Genomic DNA, 16,557 nt, shown 5'->3' with positions numbered 1-16,557 from the left:
CAGACCCACTTTGGAGACGCTCATCGACTGGTGCTCATTGAAGCGTGATCGAAGATTGTAATTGGTGGTGGGGATTGTAGCAGTCGGAATTGTGCAACGGCGAGATACTACGGAACTCGTCGGGCAAGTAAAGCAGAAATTGGCAAGACGGGAACGGTAGAGCGACAGCAAAGAGGCAAGTATAAAGAGATGATTAACTATGATGATAAGATGGAAAAGTCTAGTGCGAGAGAAATCGGGAGCGTTGGAGCTCAGATGCAAATTAAAAGCTGAGACTCGGCTCGGTGTGGTGTGTTGCAGCAAAGAATTTTTGACAGCCAATGAGGCAGTCCGGACGTATCGAGCCAGTTCGAACCTTCTTTTCGTCCGTGATCTGGGCGCTGAGACTAACCGTCGGAATCCCTAGAGGCCCGGCAGGCAACGGCAGCCTAACGCAAGGAAGTGAACGCAAGAAACGATGAGATGCGGCAGGTGGGATGGCGTCGGCTATGAATGGCAAAATATAGCTAGGCGAGAATACTGGATCGGACAGGGTCAGTTGTCCGCCATATACCATGCGAATTTGCAAATTAGATGTTCGAGAACCTACAGAATATTTTAGGTAGTATGCGTGTAAGATATAGCAAGCGATGGCGTGTCGAAACGGTTTCCGTCTCCATGAAGCGGATCTTCCGCACATGGTACCGTCGTAGCGAGCCCTTAGCCGTAGCCGATCCAGAGCTCAGCAGACCTCCGAGCTCGTTCGGTTCAATCATCATCAGTCATCAGATATCAGACTTTCCCCCAGCGGGCTCTCCCCTAGAAAACTGTTTCCCAGTACGCCGTCCTCCCCGATGAGCGTATCGTCGCGACTAACTGCTCCGCTGAGAACGACACTTCTCCTCCTCCCGATCGTGGACTTTTTGAACGGATTCTCTTCTTCTTTATCGCTGCTGCCGTGCACTACTCCAGACCCACCAACGAATGCCTTGATAAGGTACTCGATTGTTTCCTTCAATCTGGCGACCCCGATGATCTCCGAATTCCACGATTTCCTCATAGCACAGGTCAATGACCTCAATGTAGTGTGAAACACCTGTTTATATTCCTCCTCTTCGCTTTCCACTTTCGCTTCCCCAGCTTTCGCACGCGTAAATCCGTAAAGTCGCATGGATTCCAAGATAAGCTTCTGCGCAGAGGCCTTGTTCCTTTCAGCGAATTTATTCGTAGCTGGCACGGTAGCTGTGCCTCTCCCGAAATTTGTATCATTGTTCGTGTTGGCGGCGGCCCCGAAATCTTGTCTTGTTTCGGGCGTTTGGTTTCGTGTTCGTAATCCGGCAAAATTTTCGGACCTTCGCAAGGCAGCGTAGTCGCCACTGGTGCGTAAAGGCTTCAGAGATGGCTCACGACGTGGCGGATCCGGGCGCCCAGCAGCTTCTCGCAGCCGTGCCTGTAACACCGATGTGCTCCTCCCCCTCTTAAACCTCGGGTCCTCATTGATAGTTTTTCTAAAGTCGGTTGTGGTGACGGGTTGACCCGTAGCACTCGGACCGACTGATCTCGAAAACAGTCTACTCCTCTGTGAATCCCCATTACCCACACTGGCATTATTCTCGTTGCTTTCCTCTCTAAGAGATGCGATACTATTGCTTCTATTATGCCAGGAGCGACGGAGGCCGGGTGGTAGGGTGGCATAGTACGCTTGTTTCCTGTCGTATTCCGTAAATACGGCGTGGAACTTGCGTTTGCGACCAATTATCGGGGCTAGGAACTTTGCCTTTCCAGGTTCGAGCGATTCGGGCTTAACGGAAGTATGGAGCTTTTTCTCCTTGAGAAGGCGAGTGGAGAGTGGAAGAGCGTATACGGATAGGGATGGTGGTGCTGTCGGTGGGACGGACGAAGTTTGAGATTCCGCATTGGCATCGGAAGGAAGTACATCGGATAAGGTGCCGTAGAGGACGAGTTCGGTGATTATAGGCTTTTCGGTTTCCTCTGGTGTGGTTTCGTATTTGACTCTGACGACGAGTGCTTTATTTGTCGATTCATATCCGATGACCTCAGACGGATCATGTTGTTCGTCGACTTGTTCCTGCTCTTCTTCGTCCTCTCTTTCTTCGGCACCAGAAAAACGCCCTTGGCTAGCCTGTTGAACGAATATATTTGTAAAGAAATTCGCCGTCCCTTCGTTCTCGGTCTGAACATCAAAGCTTGGTCCACAAGACAGCCATAACGGCACCTTCGAAGCTTCGACGACAGCTTGAACTCTCAATTCAGCACCGGTGAATATAGTCCCATCGGCTTCCGGTTTAAGATTATAAGCATTGCCAGCATCCGGAGTACCGGAGAGGAATTCGATGCCTAAAAGTGATGGTCAGCTTCGGTTTCGGCCGACAGTTACACAAAAAACGAACAGGGCTTGCGTACTTTCAAGGGAGGGTTGAGGGAGACCCTCAGGCAGGGCGATCGAGCCCTTCCACAGGGAGGTCATGGCGAGCAGGTTGGTGAAGTTATCGTGGTATCATTATTCACAAGAGGTTCGCGAGATCCGGTGGGGTTTTTAACTAGGTTGCGAGAGGAAATGTTGACATTTTTCGAGGGGATCGATTGGTATTGTATTGGTTCGGGGGGACCAGTCGCGAGTCGCTGCAGCTTGCTTAATTGGTTGTTTTGGTACCTTTGTTCGGACCGAATTAGAATATACCACGCCAACACATGCGCAGATCCGATGCTCTTCTGATGAACGTGAGGATCGCGTGGTCTATAACTAATTATAACTACTTCAAAAGACTAAAGTTTCTATCGAGAGAGTCGTTGCTCCTAATTTTCTTACTATTTGCGCGGAGAAGTAATTATTCATCTTAGATCGTTCGAAACTTTGTCTTGACCCTGTGCCTGCGGCCGTTTACCACAATACACAATACCCCGACCCGGTTTCCCTCCAGCATGATGGTCATATCAATTTTCATTTCAATCTACCAAGGCCCGGAGTGTTCGCCAAATCTAAAATATTCTGAAATTTACAATGGAAAATCAGAAAAATATCTCTTGAACTAAGGCTGCAGTAGGCTATCCCATCCGAGGCCAGTTATCATGCGTATGACGATAGGCGAAGGAGCCAGCCAGATACCTTGCTGGTTTAAATCCAAGCCGTATATTGCCTTCACATTCACTCCGAGAAGGGTGATTTTACTATTTGACAAAAAGTATAATGAAAATTAATTAAATTTAAATTTAAATTTAAATTTATTTATTTTTTTGATACTCTCGGTCCCAAATTGTGAGAGAGAAGGGAAAAAATTCCAACGCAAACCCGCGTTGTCTATAAAATCCCGGCCGAAACTCTTCCTGCTTCACCACCGACTTCAAACCCACTTACCATGCTCCAGCGGTCAATTCTCCGCCTCCGTTCACATCTCCTCCAAAGATGTAGCGCCCTTCCCACCCCGGGCCCCCCAGCAGCCAAAGCCCTCCGTTTAAACCTCCAAACCCGCCTCTCAACCACAAAATCCTCACCTCCAGCTCACCCTCGACACCCCATACCACCACCACCACCACGAACCCGCCCCTTCTACACCACTCCCTTCTTCACAATCCCCACCGCCTTCATCCTCGGCTACGTAACCTACACCTGCACCACAACCCCCACGATCCCCTACCCGATAAACCCCTACAGCTTCACCCCCCACCTCATAACCTCCACTCTCCCCCTCTCACCGACCTCATCTTTAATAACACTATCCCCAAAACAACCTTCGGCTCCGCCACCTTCATTCTGGTCTATCATAAACTCCGAAGGTCTCTGGTCCGTACAGATCAAACAGCCGCAGTTGCAGATACAGAGGGAGTATACACCATTACCGGAAACTTTATTACAGAGCGAAGGGAGAAAGGTGGGTAGGAATCCTGATAACGAATTGACGATATTCGTACGTGCTGTCGACGGAGGGGAGGTTTCGCCGTATCTGCTATCGAGGAAACCGGGGGATGTGGTTGAAGTCCGTGGACCGGTTGTTACCTACGCTTTTAAACCAGAGGGGGCATTGAAAGAAGAGGAGGATATCGGAAACGTGGTATTCATAGCCGGTGGAACAGGGATATCACCCGCTATACAATTAACAGCACATCTGCTCTCTCAACATACCAAAAACGGAAAACAACGTCGGGTGAAAATTCTATTCGCATCCAGAACGGCGGATGAGAAGTTACTACCGCAGTTACAGGAGTTGCAGAAATCGGGAGATGGAAAGCAGGGAGGTATCAAGGTCGATGTCGAGTACTTTTATGACGATAAGGGGACTTTTATAAAGAAGCCGGATATCGAGGCTGCGGTTGTCGGGTTGGAGATGGGCAACGGTGGGAAGGATGGAAGGGATGTCATCATGGTTTCCGGACCGGAAGGATTTGTGAACTATTATGCTGGGAAGAAGGGGTGGAAAGATGGGTTGGAGACGCAAGGTGTTCTCGGTGGGGTTGTAGGAGAGATATTAAAGAGTAGGAAACAAGGCGGGAAGATTGAGGTTGTCAAGTTATAACCACCCGTCCGGAACTTGATCAATCGTGATGGATATTTGTTATCAATATACGGAGGCGCTCATCTCGATGTATAGAGAAGCTCTTAACCCTTATATTAATATGGAGAAAATTATGCTTCAAAGCGAGGGGATTGCATTCTAAGAAGTAATGTATGCTGTTCTAGTATCAGTACGCCGAAGGTATGCCGTCAGCAAAGCGAAAGGAAAAACATCGAAGCACCAAAACGCCACAGTCTGAACGAATGCATGGTATCGAGTTTCTACAGCCTATCAAAACACCAACCCATTCTCATGCGCAGGTATACCTCCGGAGACCGTATAACAAATGACATCCCCACCGGAATAGAGCAAGAAGACCCTCCATCTCCCACCCACCCCGCCGTTGGTATACAACCATTTCCCTTGACATTCTCCCCGCCCCATGCCGTTCGTAGCATGACGATCCTCCCAACCTTGAACGGGAGCCACGCAGACGCCCACCAAAGCAAAGGGGATCGCGGTATCTTGTTTCGGAATGATATGCTCCAAATTCATGAAATGTCTGTGCACGATGCCCTTCTTTTCTCCGTTTTGTGCACCGCCCCCCGGAGGATCTTCCGTTGCCGGTGGCCGCGATCTGATCATCCTCACAAGCGCGACCCTTCCATCTTGTCTGCCGACAACGTATAAAGACAATGCGGGTATGTAGGCATGCATATTCATCCTTAGCGGGTAATTACTCGTCTGTGCCGCTACGGTGATACCATCCGCCGGTATCAAATTTCTTAGCGTGAGAAGACTGTTAAGATGGACGGATCGAGGTTCGTAGATAAAAGGTGGCAACCTAGGGGGATCTCTCGGTATTATAAGCTTAAGGTCAAACTCTTTGGAGTGGATGATGAACGACGGGGGTGGGTATTCCCAGGGGGGATCGTCTCCTTTTGGGTCCGGACTGGGTTGTGATCTCAGGCTGTCGAGGCTCGTATCCGGACTTAGGGAAACCGATCTGTTGACCGGGCCGTATGCTGTTGATTGCATATCTTCTGTGACCTCTAGTCCCCCTGGTTCTTCGTCCGCATTTGCTTCATCCGCACCTTCGTCCCCACCATCATCTAGAAGGGCTTGGGCATCGTGAGATAGAATAGCTTCTTCCAACGCTGTGAAGTTCATCTCAATATCCGGATCCTCATCGCTCATCTCTTCTTCATCATCATCATCATCTTCTTCTTCTTCGTCTTCATCTTCACCGCCATCCTCATCACCATAGGACAGTTGGTCGCTCACCCCATCTTGATATTCTTCATCTTCGGACCCTCCGCCATACAATGTCATCTGCACATCACTCGCCCAATCATCGTCTTCATCTTCATCCGTATCGTCGTCAAACCGACGGTTCGAAAAGCTCAACAACCCTCTCCTGGCCGCCTTTTGCGCTTCTTCCTTCGCTCTTTCGATCATCCCTTTGAACTCCTCATGTTCCACCCACAAGAAATTGCTTTCGCAGACAAAAGTCACCGTCCAGCCTTGCCCGTTGAATGCTGTCATCGTACTCGTCCCGCGCAGTAAATCGTACAGAATCACGGATCCTGTGATATCTGTCGTGGCCAACCACCTTCCCGTATCATCCTCGAGAAATGCCACACAAGGCAGATTTTGATGATTTGCTGACAGCACGATTGGATTCTGCGCCCCCCTGGGTGGCCTGTTCGAATCTACCGCCTCGCTCCCCATTTCGTATACGAATATCTTTGTCGTGTTCGACGATATCGCTATCAACCTTTTCGTCTTATGGACTGCGATTCCCCAGGCGGTCTTTTGGACGTCGAACCATATATCCATATTCCCATTCCTTTGCATCAGATGTTTCGTGTACCATAATGTGACATACCCGCAGTCGTTGGCAACAAGGAGGACCTCCTCCGTTCCTAAATCGGCAACGATCATGTTGTTGATGGTATGTGGGACATTGCGGTCGATGTAGCCCTGGGTTCGAAGTTGGGGGAGTTCTTCGGGTCCGTGGAGTGTCAAGAGAGGTTTGGATACGGTCTGAGCAGGGTATGTTGGAACGAAGACCTTGACTTTGGAGGATTTGGCGACGAAGAGGAAGTTGTACCGTTTGGAACATGCAACCTGAAGAAGTTTAGCAAATATTCGTACATATGACGGGTGTGATATTCATACCAAGTTGTTTCTATACAATCCAATTGAATGGGAATGATGAGCCTATACGATCGCCATATATCATCAACATCGAATCGTCCAGTACTGGTATTGAAGCAAGCGGCCCGGAACTAGCATACGTCTGGAAGAATACCGGTTAGCATCACGGTCTAACCAATTCTGTCGGGCCAAAAGCAGCACGTACCTTCTTCGTTTTCCTTGAATGACGATCTTCCAGCGAGCTCGACCTTGACTTGGTGGTACGCAGAGGTATCCTTGAGCGTAGCCTGGCCCATCCTGTGCGTCGTAGATTGCCAAGGTGTGTACCCACGGCCGCCAGCCGCCATTTTCGGCCGGAAGACAAAGCAGTACTGCCGTCACCAGCAACAGCAAATCAAAAGATCGGAACGGAACGGTGGTTATGTGTATTCGGCGGGTGTGCCTTCGGTGGTGATAAAAGTGGAGGTCATGTCATTTGCGTCGACTTGGATTGCAAAGGCGCTGAACCCCGTTTACCGGTGTATACTGCCGCACGTGGGGTTTTTGGTTTGGGGGGAGTGATGTGTTGAGTCGAGCCCATCCATGACGTTTACGTTCGGCGTCGACATGCATGACAAGGACACCCTTCCAAAGCTCTTCCGTACGATATCCGGTCTTTGTTTTTCACTCGACCGACAAATGGGATATTCCATCTCCAGGGGCAAAAACGGCGAGGGTGATGTTCTCGACCGCGACCGGGCCGATGTACTCGATACAATGCAAGGGATATGCCTAAAGAGATGAGCATGAGCGGCCGTCGACATAATCTTATCGCATAATCGCATCAAATCAGCGGATCTGATAAATTTCCTCACCACGAAGTCACTTCCCATACAGATGGAATATACCGAGGGTGATACGTTATGCATATTACTATTGCATGGCGCGAGCTCCGTCCAAGGTTTTCATCCAAGAAATCACTCTATTGACGACCTTCCTTGACATTTCGAGATTATCTGATCCGTGTTCGATTTCAAGGGCCATCGTTGATGCCCAAAGATCATCTCAACACTTTTTCTTCGCCTTGGCCGCGGATGCCTTGAGAAAACCCAGCTGCTTCGACCGGATTAGCAATCGAATTGGATCTCGTCACATCCAACCATGCATGTGCATCATGCGCCTCGCCCGTCCTCGACTTGATGTCCGCCCTGCCTCTCTCTCCGAGTTCGGAGTACGAGGCTTGAGGCCCAGGCCGACGCTTTTCTTCAGGGTCGATCGAGCTAAGGATCGCGGGCGGCTTGAGGTTTAATTTTGCATATGCAGTGCATCGTTACTCAAACGTCTAGCGAAAGCCACCACGCTAGCAAACCAGATCTCAACAGAAAAGCAGCAGCTTAACCGTACGGTACATGTTACATACATGAATTCGAGGCTAAGGAACGTGTGCATTCCATGCAAATGAATCTCGAGTTATAAAATTCAGATCCCAAACATCCCGCCGTCCGTCCGCTGGCGAAGCAAGCAGAGAAGTAAAAATACCTGCCGAACGAAAAACCATAAAATCGAAGTCTCAAATACCACTTGCCTAAACGGTATGATCTACCTCCCACCCTCCGAAAAATCTAATCAGATCCTTGAAATGGCCCTCGGAATCACCCATAACCCATGCTCAGGACCCAGACTTATTTCTCTTACGAGAAAGAATTCCATCCAGAAACCTTCTCATTATAACTGAAAGACGTTCCAATCGAAATTGGCCAATTCTACAGGGCATGTTATTTGCTAGTCGAACACAGAACAAGCATTTGCATATGCATGGCTTGCAGCCTTCGTCCGCTTCCCACCATTGCATGACCGGTACCGTCTCTTCTTGAACGCCCACGTCCAATAATTTCCCCGATCCCTAGAAACATTGTTCGAAAAGACGTCAGTTCAGGGTTCAGATCCAAACCCACGCCCCCATCCCCATACAAAGTAAACTGTCAACAAATGTCGCCAGGAAAAAAAAAAAAACCTTAAGCCCTCTTAGGCCAGAAAACCCTTCAACTGCTCACAAACTTGACTGCCCAGTATTTTCCGCAGCAGGGGCTTCCCCCATGATGTCGACAGCAAAAAAGAAGAAGAAATTTTTTTCCTTCTTCTCAAATTTCTTGACTCCTCCCGCTCCTGTCGAATTAACTCATAAGAAATATAACACCTAGGCACTTATGCGGTAAAGCTCTGGAACATCTCGGTCGAGGGATCTCCCCTACTTGTCATTTCTTTTGTTCAAGAGTCAGTTTTGCGGGGTCTGGTTGGAGGGCAATTGCAAGGAACTTTTGTATATATCCCACTCACAAGATCCATGGATTAGTGAAAAAATACAAGAAGCCTTTTGGTTTATCTGATCTTTTGATCTGTGATTCCTTCGTTATCCGTCCGGTCGAGTGAATTCGAATACAGGCGACAGGGCGTCGATATATACTAACCATGACAGAGCATACCGAACAGGCCCCACCGACGAAAAAGTCCTCTACACAAAGTTTTGGACGACGGGTACAAGAAGTTGCTACTAAGAAGCTTCTACCGGATAGCGACTATTACAAGATCTTCAAGTTCTTGAAAAGAAACAATGGGTCAACATTTTCGGAGAGGAACAAAGATACTCTGGTGCTGTGGATAGCTATATCGCTAGCGAGCTTATCTGGTGTACCATTGCCAATTATCGGTGTCATCTTTGGGTATGTTGTTGAAGTAATGCTGATGGTGATTTGATATACTCATGTAACTTTTTTGAATAGTAAAATCATCAATGAATTCCCACCTGAAGAACACAGCTTGCGCTTGAAGCTGATCCAAATGATGGTCGTCGGTATGATTTTCAACGCAATAAAATCCAACAATTCTCCTGGCTGATGTATTGTGATTTCACCAGCAACTATCAATTTCTTTGCGATATGGGGTTACACATACTGTTGGGGTTATGTGGGAACAAGGATAAGTCAGAGCATCCGCGAAGTCGTTTTGGATAAGACCTTACATATGGATATCGCATACCACGAGACAAGGAGAGTTGATGTAAGTTTCTTTGGTTCCGAGGTACTAAGAAAATAGCAATACTAAGATGGATATGTAAACCTATAGCTCGCCGGGTACCTCATGGTCGACGTCCAAACAGTCCAAACCGGCACGGGTGAAAAGGTCGGAATCTTCATCCAATCGATCTCATACTTCATTACCGCAATCCTAGTCGGCTTGATCCTCAACGCCAAGTTCACAGCTATTCTCATGGCTGCCGTCATACCCTCGATACTTCTCATTACGGTCATCTGCGAGCGTCTTAATAGACGATTTACAAAGCACCTTGCGGAAACTACTACCCGTGCATCGGAGATGTTGTCGGATGTAGTGAGAATGATTACCGTAATCCAGTCTTTTGGACTTTCGGGCCTTTTCCGTGATAGAAACCGAGAGGTGTTGGAGTCCGGACGGTATTATGGCGTTAGGAGGTCTTTTATTATTGCGGCGAGATTGGGGTTTTTGTTCTTCCTTGCGTAGGTTTCTTTCGGATATTTTTCGATATAAAAGTATCGGGGCTGATGAATTTATAGTTATGGAGTCAACTCCCTAGCTTTCTGGTACGGAATCCGACAGGTCAGATCAAACGCCACAGATGCGGGAACAATCTACACCATTATTTTCCTCATGTTGGACGCTTCGTTCATTATCAGCCAGTTCGGACCATTTTTGCACACATTCTCACTTGCCGCCGCCGCAGGACGTCGTATCGATAACCTCCTCCAAGATGCAGAAGAACACTCCGAGAAGCTCACCCCGAGTGAAAACGATGGTGACTTCGATTGGGGTACTCCTTATGAGATCGAGTTCAAAGATCTAAAATTTGCGTATCCCAGCGCTCCAGAGCTTGACGTCGTCAAGGACGTTAATCTTAAAATGCCAGCCGGATCGTTCACGGCAATAGTGGGAAAAAGTGGAAGTGGGAAGTCCTCCCTAACTTCCCTTCTGCTACGATTTTATAAGCCCAAGTCGGGACAGATCTTACTTAACGGTCGCGATGTATCGACATTGCCAGTTAAGACATATCGAACGCATATCTCGTTCGTTGAACAAGATCCGGTTCTATTCAGCGGAACAATTAAGGAGAATATTCTTCATGGGCTTCCGGGATCTCATGAACTTTCTGATACGGAAAGATCAACGCTTTGTATTGAAGCCGCGGCTCTTGCGAATGCAAAGGAGTTTATCGAAGCTCAGCCGAATGGGTACAATACGATTGTTGGACCGGACGGTGCGAGTCAATTGTCGGGCGGGCAGGTTGCAAGGATTGCGCTTGCGAGAGCATTGGTCTCCAAACCGAGATTGTTGATTCTGGATGAAGTTACAGCGTCTTTGGTATGTATTCCTTTCTATTCCCTTTGGAGTCAAGTTCTAACGTTGATGTCGTGTTATAGGACATCCACTCCGAAAATGTCGTAATGAGAGCCATCAAGCAACTCCACAAAGAAACCTCAATGACAATCGTCATGATCACTCATCGTCTGTCTTCCGTCCAGACTGCGGATAAGATCGTGGTCATGTCTACGGGAGATCTCGTCGAGCAGGGAAATCACGATGCTCTTATTCTGGCGGAAGGTGCTTATAGCAAACTCCTAGAAGCTCAGAAAAAATCGAGCGACTCGAGTAAGGAGGCTAGTGCGGAGAGAATTGCCATGATTTCCGAGAAGGCGGAGATTGCGGCAGTAGTTGAGGACTGTGCTAGTTCTGTTGTTAAGAAGAATTCGATATGTCTGCCGCGTGCTCCTTCGAAGCCACCGTCGTCTGTGAAGAGGACTATGTCGATGTGCAAGCCTGATATTCCAATTATTCTCACCGGAATCTTCGGTATGATATCAAATCCCTTCCCCGCTGTATAAAAATACTTACTAACTTTGATAAAACAGCATCGATGCTAACCGGCAGCCTCGTCGTCGCCGAATCCGTCCTCTTCGGCTACATTATCTCCTCCCTCCGCGGCGAACTACCCGTCCACGGCCCTCAAGACCCCAACTTCTACTGCTTAATGTTCTTCGTCGTCGGTGCCGTCGCTCTTTTCGCCTACTCGACCTCAGGTTTCTGTTTCGGCGTGGTCTCCGAAAGACTAGTAAAGCGTCTACGAGATCTATGTTTCCAAAAGATCATGGAACAAGATCTTTCATTCTTCGCCGATCCGGAACATAGTGAGACTGCTTTGGTAGCTAGTATTCAGTCTGACACCGCGGCATTGACGTCACTTTCTGGAGTTATGATTGGAACTGTGGTTTCCGTTACTACTACTCTTGTCGGAGGAGTCGTTATCGCGCATGTTATCGCCTGGAAGATTGCAGTCGTCCTGCTTCCTGCGCTTCCTGTTATCGTTCTAGCTGGCTACCTTCGTCTGCGTGTGCTCATGAAGGCACAAGTAAAGCAAGAGACCACATACGTCAAAGCCGCCAGCATGGCAGCCGAAGCTACAAACGCCATGCGCACCGTCGCAAGTTTGGTCCGTGAAGACGGCGTGATGCGAGAATACAAGAAGGAACTCTTGAAGGCAGAGAAGGGGCATACGAAGTTCATTCTCCAGGGAAGTGCTATCATGGCGCTTGCGCTTTCGATTGGGTTCTTCGTCTACGCCCTTGCCTATTGGTGGGGGTCTAAGCAAGTCAGAAGCGGACATTATAACATTATCGAGTTTTTCATCGTCCTTCCGGCCTTGCTATTCTCCGCCCAAACAGCAGGACAAGTCTTCTCCCTCGCCCCGGAATTCACAAAAGCCGCTGCCGCTTCTCGAAGAATCTTCCAATTACTCGATACCCAACCGATCATCTCTTCAAACTCGGACGACAATAACCCAAAACCAAGCCCACCGACCACTCTAATCAAAGACCAAAAATCACCAGGAGGACCCGAAAAGGGCGCTATCGATTTCAAATCCGTCACTTTCTCCTACCCAAGCAGGCCTTCCGCCGTCGTAATCCGCGACCTATCACTCTCCATCCGTCCCGGCGAATTCGTCGCCATAGTAGGCGACTCCGGATCCGGAAAATCATCACTCCTCTCACTACTCCAACGGTTCTACGACCCAACCTACGGAACCGTCTTGGTGGACAACGAAGACATTTCAAAACTCCCCATCTCACGGCATAGAAATAGAATTTCAATCTTATCTCAAGATTTAACATTATTCTCAGACAGTATATTCTTCAACATCTCCATCGGAGCCGGTGAAGATGCTTCAAAGGTTACAAGGGCACAAATCGAAGAAGTATGCAGGAAAGTCGGAATCCATGAGTTCATAATGGGTCTCCCCGAGGGATATTCCACACATTGCGGGCGTAACGGATCCGGACTTTCTGGTGGTCAGATTCAAAGGATTGCTCTGGCGAGAGCATTGATTAGGAATCCCGAGATTTTGATATTGGATGAACCTACTTCGGCGTTGGACGTTTATAATGAAAGTACGGTCATGAACACGATTTTGGAAAGTTGCGGCGGAGGAATGGAGTTGAAGAGGACGGTGGTGATGGTGGCGCATAGGCTTGGGACTGTGGTTGGGGCGGATAGGATTGTAGTCATGAGGAAGGGGAGGGTTGTGGAGATGGGGAATCATCAGGAGTTGATGGGGCTTGGGGGATTTACGCGGGGATGGCGGTGCAGCAGGGACTTTAGATTGTGGGGGTCTTTGGGAAGGTAGGGTATATTTTCTTATAAAATGTATTAATGATTCGGTTGTTCGTCGAAGTTGGGACGCTTGGATCCGTTCTGAACATATATATTATACAAAGGCTGTGAAGGAAAGCTACTTACCTTGATATATCAATACCATGATACTTCTTGAACCTGTACATATATATTTTAGATCACCTTGAGCTTGTTTGAATGGTTGGCATTGCCTATAGATACATGGTCTATCTAGAAATCTAGCTAAAACATATCTATTAAAAGTCCGAATTACTCCGAATCCCCGAAATTCATACGACTCGTGAATAAGACTCCGTGATGATGCCATGCCGGTCTGGGGCCTCGCTCCTCGGCAGGCGGTCCTGAAACCTACAACTTGGCCCGTGGCTGGGGGTTTCGAAGGACGACTGTTCGAGTTAGTCAACGTAATGTAAGTTAGGAATGCGAATAAGATGGGACCAGCGGATAAGGGAGTGGATAATGAGGATGAATAGCAATGTTGAATTAGTCTCTAATTGATGCATTGACAGAAAAAAAATTGCATCCGCTTTCCTGATGATGGTCTATGTACAGTTGATGTTGTTCATTAATAGTAATAAAAATCTTTAAATACCTTTTGCGTACTCCTCGAGGTACTGCACCAGCTTCTTGACGCTGTCGACGCCAACCGCGTTATCTATCGGCAAAGCCGAGTTAGTAGAGATCTCACAACTTGGGGTGGATACCGGGAACTTACAATTCGAGATTCTGATACCTCCAACGCTCCTATGGCCCTTCAATCCCAACAGTCCAATCTCCTCACCTCCCTTGATAAACTTGGCTTCATCACCTGGCGCCTTGATCCTGAAGCAGATATTCATCCTGCTCCTAACCTTCTTGGCAGGAACGACGTGATAAATATTTTCATATTTATCCAATACATCGTATAGAAGCTTAGCTTTCAGATCACTTTCGGCTTCTTGCTGCGCAAGCGCTGTCTTTCCGGACTCATCGCGTTGGAGAAGCTTGGTTAGTGTCAATCCGGCGATGTAGACATCGAAGATTGGGAGTGTGTTGTAGAGTGATCCGGCCTTGGAAATGGTTGGGTAGTGCATCATGACCGGAGTGACCGGGATCAGAGGGGTTAGTTTTGGGGGGAGGGAGCCTCCGGACGCCAGGAGGCTGAGGATGTCGTTTCGGAGGAGAACGATGGTGACACCTGTGGATCCAACGTTCTTTTGAGCTCCGGCCTATTTTGACGACATGTTAGCACAGTCGCTCGGTACGATCTCGGAAATCAATGCGGATGAGAACATACGAATACGACACCGAACTTGCTAGCATCGAAAGTCCTGCTAAGGATATTCGAGCTCATATCCGCAACAACGATTCTATCCGGATCCTCTCCCAAAACATCCACGGGAGAACCTTTAGGAAACTCAACTCCATCCACGGTCTCATTGTCACAAAAATATACAAAAGCACTATCCTTCCCAGCCTTCAAATTCCCTTTCCACTCTTCAGAATCGGGAATATTTCCAAACTTCTTGGCTTCACCGGCATGATGATAATTCCTAGAATCAAGCACAACATTCACATTCTCCTCTCCGACCAACCTCTTCGCCTCATCGGCAGCCTTAGAAGACCATCCACCGGTGATAAGATACTCGCAAGCACCACGCTCTCCATTCTGTGCACGTTCGGGGTTTTTAAGCGCCCAAGCTGTGAATAAATTGTATACTACGGCAGAGAACTGCAGAGTTCCGCCACCGGCCATGAATAGCACGGTATGAGTATCTGCCGTGGCATTGGTGATTTTTAGGAATGAGTCTTTAGCGTTTTGGAGGATTTGGCCGGATAGGGCGGAACGGTGGGATTGTTCGACCAGCGAAAGGCCAGAGCCATTGTGGTTTATGAGAGAGGCGGCGGCGGTTTCGAGAACGGAGGTTGGGAGGGCTGATGGGCCGGCACCAAAGTAGGCGACTGAAGCGCGGTCTGGCATATTGGCGATGATTTTGGGAATTTGGATGATGTAATTTGGTTGAGGCGGATGAAGTTATGTTCCTGATCTAACTTACACAGTGCGGTGAACAATGTTGATTGCAATTTAATCGACTCGATGGAGTTTTGATGTGACTAGAAACCAGCCAGTCTGAAATGAGGGGGGGCTGCAGAGTATTAATAATTGGGGGAAGTATTAAGCATTAGCATTAGCATTCGAAATTGATAATTGTAATGAGTCAAGACGGGCAATGAACACCGTCGCCGGCCGCCATTTGCAGCGAACTGTTGGATGGAATCTTTCAGCCTGGAACGAAGAGGGCAAAATCCAGCGAGGCCGCCGAATGCGGGGGATCGCTGCATACCATTGGCTAGTGCTTCGGTGCCAAACCTATTTCGGAATACAACAAGTTAATGCGTTGGCCCCTCCCAACCATTCCATCAATATATCCCAAAGCCAGGCATCTTCCATCCGACGAAAACTCTAGAGAGCAGATCTCGCCGGTGCCTTGTATACGACCCGGAGGTTCGCTGAATTTTGGAGAATAGAGTGCGAAGTCGTGTCCCGAATCTCAACAGTTGAATTCAGTAGTGCGACGGCGATAGCTTTGCAGCCGAGTGAAAACGTGCAAACAGTCGGAACTCCTTTATCGCAATGGATGTTAATGAATTTCCCGGTTTTGATATCCCATACGACATTAATCGTCATGGCACTCGTGGGGGTTGGTTTGGGAGGTTAGATACGTCTATTTTTGTTTTCAGCTGACCGTGCATAACAGCTATGAGGGTTGTGTTATCAGATGCGAATTCCATCGATAGAAGTTTCCAGCTAATGCTGGTGGGCCATATCGGATCGAGGTCTCGAAGATGTGATGGCTGAAACTCGGACTCAAGGCTCGACCGTGCCCACAGCAATACCGCCCCGTGTGAGTAGGCAAATGCCAAAAGCTTGCCGTCAGATGGAAACGCTGAACATATTGCGGGCTTTTTAGAAAATAACTGCTTTACCCCTTCTGAAGAGAGAGTTTCAAATACCGAATTACATCCAGCGTTCATATATGGGACAACGGACCTAAGAAGTCCTGCGTTATTTGTGGTAAAATCTCGTAGTATTCCCGAATACCCAGAGGCAAACCCGTATATATTCCCAGAGCCGAAACGAAATTTGATCTATGCTGGCGAGGAAGGTCATGGAAAGGCCCACGTGAAACTGATAGAAGCTGATACCGAATTACTAGAGGAATACCCGGCG

General features: G+C 48.2%; 4 protein-coding genes and 1 further gene across 4 annotated transcripts; 2 read left to right on the top strand and 3 right to left on the bottom strand.

Moving 5' to 3' along the window:
- Window positions 1-262: 262 nt before the first annotated feature.
- On the bottom strand, window positions 263-2,467 carry DFL_007674 (uncharacterized protein; the record flags this gene model as incomplete). The annotated part of the gene is made up of 4 exons (XM_067637291.1): window positions 263-519; window positions 590-698; window positions 857-2,337; window positions 2,404-2,467. 4 exons carry the CDS (start codon window positions 2,465-2,467, stop codon window positions 263-265), a joined length of 1,911 nt encoding a protein of 636 aa, XP_067488823.1.
- An 889-nt stretch (window positions 2,468-3,356) lies between these two features.
- Window positions 3,357-4,511, top strand: DFL_007673 (uncharacterized protein; the record flags this gene model as incomplete). The annotated part of the gene is made up of 1 exon (XM_067637290.1): window positions 3,357-4,511. The coding sequence occupies one exon, from the start codon at window positions 3,357-3,359 to the stop codon at window positions 4,509-4,511; it is 1,155 nt and encodes a 384-aa protein (XP_067488822.1).
- A 270-nt stretch (window positions 4,512-4,781) lies between these two features.
- DFL_007672 lies at window positions 4,782-6,997 on the bottom strand.
- Window positions 6,998-9,098: 2,101 nt separating this feature from the next.
- On the top strand, window positions 9,099-13,338 carry DFL_007671 (uncharacterized protein; the record flags this gene model as incomplete). Its single annotated transcript, XM_067637289.1, has 7 exons — window positions 9,099-9,349; window positions 9,410-9,480; window positions 9,544-9,686; window positions 9,753-10,162; window positions 10,220-11,021; window positions 11,081-11,510; window positions 11,570-13,338. The coding sequence occupies 7 exons, from the start codon at window positions 9,099-9,101 to the stop codon at window positions 13,336-13,338; spliced, it is 3,876 nt and encodes a 1,291-aa protein (XP_067488821.1).
- A 356-nt stretch (window positions 13,339-13,694) lies between these two features.
- DFL_007670 (uncharacterized protein) lies at window positions 13,695-15,306 on the bottom strand (the record flags this gene model as incomplete). Its single annotated transcript, XM_067637288.1, has 4 exons — window positions 13,695-13,732; window positions 13,939-14,001; window positions 14,062-14,554; window positions 14,623-15,306. The coding sequence occupies 4 exons, from the start codon at window positions 15,304-15,306 to the stop codon at window positions 13,695-13,697; spliced, it is 1,278 nt and encodes a 425-aa protein (XP_067488820.1).
- Between the last annotated feature and the right edge of the window lie 1,251 nt (window positions 15,307-16,557).

Source organism: Arthrobotrys flagrans, assembly GCF_004000055.1.
Source record: "Arthrobotrys flagrans strain CBS H-5679 chromosome Unknown unitig_8, whole genome shotgun sequence".
NCBI classification, from domain to species: Eukaryota; Fungi; Ascomycota; class Orbiliomycetes; order Orbiliales; family Orbiliaceae; genus Arthrobotrys; species Arthrobotrys flagrans.
This window is presented reverse-complemented; position numbering and strand designations above follow the sequence as displayed.